Genomic DNA, 5,467 nt, shown 5'->3' on the forward strand with positions numbered 1-5,467 from the left:
CCCCCTCACTCCCCCAAACCCCGGACCCAGAGTTCTGGGGAGTACCCTCCCCCCCCCCCCCCCCGTCAACCCTGGAGGAGAACCAAGTGCAAGGTTTTGGATGGCAAGGGCCCTCCTAGAAGTCCAGAGCAACCATCTAGCAGTGGGGGCGGGGAGTAACAGTCATTTGCCAATATGGGAACCAGACTGAAGTCATCTTGGGCAAATGGCCGGGAAGAGCACTGTGTCCCGAAGCCTTCTTGAGCACACAGTACCCCCACACGCATCCTTTCCTTTTATCAACCACATCCTTGAGGATCTTGGGTCCTTATTCTGCTCTGGAGACATGACTGTGACACAACTATTCTCAAACATTCTCCTTCTGAGTGTCCCCTCCTCGGTGCTCCCTATACCGACTCCCAGCCTCTAGCGGGACTGCCAGGAGGTGGGGGTTTCAGGGACCTGCTCCTCCCGCAGCCACTCAAAACAGGTTTCTGTAAGTCCCCTTAATAATCCATTTCTCGTCAAGCTGCTCTTCCATCTAATAGGATTTGTCATTTTGCACATACTTCCTTTTCAAGGGACAACCAAATAGTATGGAACAGTTTCTTTATTTTTTGTGGGTCTTTTAAAGCTTATTTATTATTGTTGTTGTTATTATTATTATCTGATTTTTTTTTTAAGGTAATCTCAACACCCAACGTGGGGCTTGACCTTACAACCCCAAGATCAAGGATCACATTCTCTTCTAACTGAGACAGCCAGGCACCCCTAGAACGAGGTCAATAATTTAATTCTCAATCAGAATGACACTCATAGGGGTCAGCTCAATGTCAGCCCCGCCCACTCAGGAGGAACTCTTTGAGAAGAGGTAGAGATGGGTTAGACAAAATGGTGTTCACTTCCACATCCCCATCTTCACTGCGCGTCCCACACCTTCCTGTCTGGCCAGTGCAGGCCACTCTCCCCCGCCCCTTCCCTGGTTCCCATCCCTCCTCCTAAGGCCCATCTAGGTCACTTGCTCTGTGAAGACTTCTCTGCCCACCCCAACCCCTCTCATTCTATGTGAGAAGCCAAGATCCAGCTGGTTTACATAGACCAGTAGGCAGATCAGCGTTGGGGGGGGCGGGGATTACGGTGCTGGGAGGACCGACTGGTCTGGAGAGAGTGGGAAACTAACAAATTTCTAACAACCGCTCTCCAGACAGGGAAAAATGAATATGGGTGTTTATTATAAATTTGGATGACAAAAATGTGCAGCAGGTATCTACAAAAGATACATAAAATTCTCTCCTTTTCTTTTTTTGAAAGAATTAATTAGTTACTTGAGAGAGAGAGAGCACATGTGTGCATACGCGGTGGGGGGAGCAGAGGGAGAGAAAGAATCCCAAGCAGACTCCTCCCTGAGTGCGCAGGGGACACAGACCCCACACCCCTGAGATCATGACCTGAGCTGAAATCAAGAGTCAGATGCCCAACCCACTGAGTCACCCAGGGGCCCCCATAAAATACTCTCCATTGCAAATTGCATAGTCAACACTTACAGAACCCAGTCTTGGGTTTTTCCACACTTGCACCCACAGCCCCACATGGCTCCAAGTGACAAGGTTCACTCAGTCATCTTGAGCAGCTTCTTTGCTAAATCAGATGAACCGTCCGAAAACACAAGACAAATTCCTCAATTTCTCATGTGCTCTTCGCAACATCGCGGCTCAAGACAAGACACACTTCTGAGTTTGATCTACATGTTTAATCCACGCTTTCCCCGTCACTGTCTTCAACAGATGATCCGCACACAATCTTGTGAAGCCAGCCTGAAGCGTTTGCAGACGCCCATGGCCAATTTCAAGTTACCAGCCTGAGGTCACGGAACAGAGCTGGCAAGGGAGGTCCTGCAGAACGGAATTACACAGGACTTCTGCCACGCAGATACAAGCGGGTCACGTCCCCAGCAGAGAGAATGACATAATGGGTATGAAGTCCCGAAAGCATAGGGTCGCTATGGCTCAAAGAAGGTTCTTCAGGCTGTCTGACATACCATAAAGGTTCAATACTGGGCGGTCGCTGAGTATACAAGTGTCCTATTATCTAGTACCAATACCATCGCACAGTCTCCCGCGTGGTGCAGTCACACAGGGACACACACTGCCTCAGTCCTAGGGCCAAGCAGACATACCTGGGGGCCAGATGTGCAAAAGCTGGGCTGTCTTGTTCACAGCTGTGTCCCCAACACCTAAAACAGTGCCCGACACACGGGACATGCTCAGAACGACTTTCACACGTGGAGCTCACACAGCATAGTCACACAGCCCCCCGAAGACTAGCCCCCTGGTTGCCAAAACGGGGGCTGGGGATAAGTCTTTATTTCTCACATATTAACATAAATAACGATTTTTTTTTTCAAAATCTGTTTTGTGTACTGATGTTTCACCAGCCCTGCTCAGGCCCTTGTGTACAGCAGATGCTCAATAAATAGAAATGGAATGGATTAATATAAAGTCCACTGTTGAGCTCAGGCTCAGAATAAATACCAGAAGTCCAACTTGGGGCAGGAACGGGAGAGCGACTTGGAAAGTGACTTGGAGAGTCCTTGAGGAGGGGGTCAGCAGCGGGGACCCCTGCCAAGCCGGGTGAGGTAGAGTAGCTGGGACCCTCTGTCCCCAAGAATCCCAGTGAAAGAAGGCAACGTTCTCTCTCCGTCCAGGGGCCGGGAGCCAGGCCCCATGTCAGTGGGTCACGACGAGGGGAGTCCAGCGGGGACTTTGGTGGCCACCCTGAAGAGGCCCAAGACGGTGGCACCCTGCGCCAGCTGCCAGGCGAGGTGTGTCCCCGCCTCAGCCCGCAGGTGCACACCCAGGCGCTGGCCCGCGTCCAGGTGCAGCAGGCTGCCCCGGAAACCAGCTGCGGAGTCACGGGCCTCTGAGGATGGAGGAGGCAGGTCCAAGGTCATGGCCAGGGCTGCAAGCGGGGCACCAAGCGGCTGCAGGTGCAAGACGGCAGAGACAGAGCCGGAGCCTTGGCTGGATACTACCCGCTGCAGCTTTAGGTGCAAGAAAACATAGTAGACTCCGGGTTCCGCCACCATCAGCTCCCCAGTGTGCTGGTCGTAACTCAGGCCCGGCCCCAGGAACACGCCTGCCAGGCCGGGGTCACTGTACCAGCGCAAGAGCCCTTCGGTCAGCTGCACTGAGGGAGAAAGAAGAGGGGGAGGTTCCTTGAGCGTGGCTGTGCGGCAGGGGTGCAGCCCTGGGGAGGAGGTGCTGGGGCTCTGAGCTGGAGGGGGACAGGAGGCTCAGAAGGAAGGGGTTTTGAGATGGAGGGGAGGTTGGCGAGGGAAGCAAGGGAGGACAAGACTCCGAGGGAGGGGAGGGGAGGACAGTCGGGAAGAGCGAGCGTGGGCGGCAGGGTGGGAACCGCAGCGGGAAGCCGCAGGAGGGCACAGGATGCCCAAGGTGAGAGGGGCGGTCGGACTGCGGAGCGCAAGGTGGGGAGGGGGGAAGGTGAGGGGAAGGGGGAGGTGGCACAGCCCGGAGGGACCCCGAGAGGGAGGAGGTGGAGGGAGAGTGTCGGGAAGGGAGAGAAGACCGAGGGGAAGGCGTGGGGAGGCGAGTCCGGAAGAGGACTGAGAAGGGCAGACACGTGGGGAGGGGGCAGGCGGGGGAGAAGGGAAGGGAGAGGGTAGGAAGAGTCTGGAAGGACCAGGGACTGAGGAGGAGGTCTCCCAAAGGAGCCAACGGAGGTGGGGGCGGGGGAGGGAGACGGACCTCCCAGAGCCCAGCGGGAGAGACCGGAGCAGGTGGGATCTGGGGGGATCAAGCCCCGGGTCGGCTGGGAGTGGGGAGACTGAGGTAGGCACATCGGAGGGTCCAAGGAGGAAAAGCCAGCGCCCTGGGAGGGTCCTGGGAAGGCCAGGAAGATGGAGGAGGTTCCAAGCTTCGGGAAGCGGAGAGAGATTCAGAGAAGAGGGGACAGCTTTCAGAGAGGAGGGGAAGAGGGTCACACGGAGGGAGAAGAGGCCTCCCTGTCCCGGGGTTCCTCCACCTTGTTGCTACCCCCCCCCCGCGCCCCGAAAGCCCAAGGGGAATGACCGCGGGACACTCACCATCTCGGGCCACCAGCTGCGCGAACACGCCCTGCCGAGAGGGGAAAGGTGGAAAGTGGGCGGAGGCTCCCGGTCCCGCTGCCGCAGCCCCCGGGAAAGTGGGGATCCCTGGGGTCTGCGCAGGTCCCGAGACCTCCCCCGCGCTCCATGTAACTACGCGAGCATCACGCACACCCGAAGCTCCACCAACCCCTGGGTTCCGCAAGGGCAGAACCTCGTGATTCAGCAGAGAAAGGGACCAAGGGCCCTTGGGAAGAAAGGCGCAGGAGAAAAGCGAGGTTCCCCGGGAGTTGAGTCCCCTTCACGGCTGGAGATCAAGAAGAGCCCTCGGGGGTCCTCGACGGAGAAAGGGTTACCCTCCGGGGCCCGGGACGCAGATTGGGGTCTCACGGGGTGCCCCGCACCGAGGTCCTGCGCAAGGAAGGGGTGCTCTCGGGGGCCCGGAGAGGGAAGGGGTTCCGGGCGCATCTTACCTGCGGAGAGTCGGGGAGGCGGGCGCCGGCGTCCGGCAGGAACTCGGGGAGCTGGGGGAGCTCGGGTTGCCCGGGGCCCGGCGCGGCGGGGGCCGAGGGCAAGGCCCAGCGGAACGCGCAGGCGGCGCCGGTGCCCGCGAGCAGCAGCAGCGCGGCGCTCAGGGCCCAGGGCAGCGGGCGGCAAGCGCTGCCGGGGGGCGCGGGCGGCAGCTGGGCCTCGGGGTCCGGGGAGGCGTCGTTGCGGGGGCACATGGCCGGCGGCGGGCGGCTGCAGCCGGGCCCGGGGCCCCGCGCTTTATAGAACTCAGGAAGCCGAGCTTTCCGGGGCGGAGCGCGTGGGGATCCCGGTTCCGCCTCGCGTCTGAAGTTTCCCTAACTTTCTCTTCTCTGAATCTCTCTCCGCTTTCCATCTGCTTTCTCGCCCTCTGAGGCCCACCGTTTCCTCTTCGTCCCCAGGTCTCTCCCTCCCGTGTCTCTCCGGTTATCTCTCTCCGCCTCTGCCTCTCTGAGGGTCTTTAACTCCGCATCGCCTCTTTGTGCCTCTCTCGCTCTTGATCTGTCCCCGTCTCTGTGGACTGTCATCCTATGAGGTCTCAGGCAGTGTTTCCATCTCGGGCCTCACTATTTCTGTGCGTCTGTGTCAGTCTCTCTGGGTCTCTCTCTGTCTGTGATTCTGGTTTTCGGTTTCTTAGTCTCTCAGTCCCCCTAGCCCCCCATTCCTGGGGCTCACCCAGCGCTCCCCTAAATCCAGCACATGTGCAGAGGGGTCAGGAAACAGCCTCCGCCACCTTCTCTGGAGCATAAACACCACCACCCCCCATTGGAACCCCGAGTGGCCAGCTCAGCAGCCCCCCCCCACCCTCTCTCACATTCCCGGGGAGCCCTGGGCCTTTCCTGGCTTGCCCCCACCCAC

The 5,467-nt window shown here is 58.5% G+C and overlaps 1 protein-coding gene across 1 annotated transcript; it reads right to left on the reverse strand.

Moving 5' to 3' along the window:
• Window positions 1–1,710: 1,710 nt before the first annotated feature.
• Window positions 1,711–5,242, reverse strand: TNFSF9 (TNF superfamily member 9). Its single transcript, XM_004771596.3, has 3 exons — window positions 4,555–5,242; window positions 4,082–4,112; window positions 1,711–3,165 (listed from the first exon to the last, which is right to left on the reverse strand). Exons 1-3 carry the CDS (start codon window positions 4,804–4,806, stop codon window positions 2,714–2,716), a joined length of 735 nt encoding a protein of 244 aa, XP_004771653.1. The 5' UTR covers window positions 4,807–5,242; the 3' UTR covers window positions 1,711–2,713.
• Between the last annotated feature and the right edge of the window lie 225 nt (window positions 5,243–5,467).

The sequence above is a fragment of the Mustela putorius genome, unplaced genomic scaffold, assembly GCF_011764305.1.
Source record: "Mustela putorius furo isolate JIRA1106 unplaced genomic scaffold, ASM1176430v1.1 tig00000095_pilon_pilon_pilon, whole genome shotgun sequence".
NCBI lineage: Eukaryota > Metazoa > Chordata > Mammalia > Carnivora > Mustelidae > Mustela > Mustela putorius.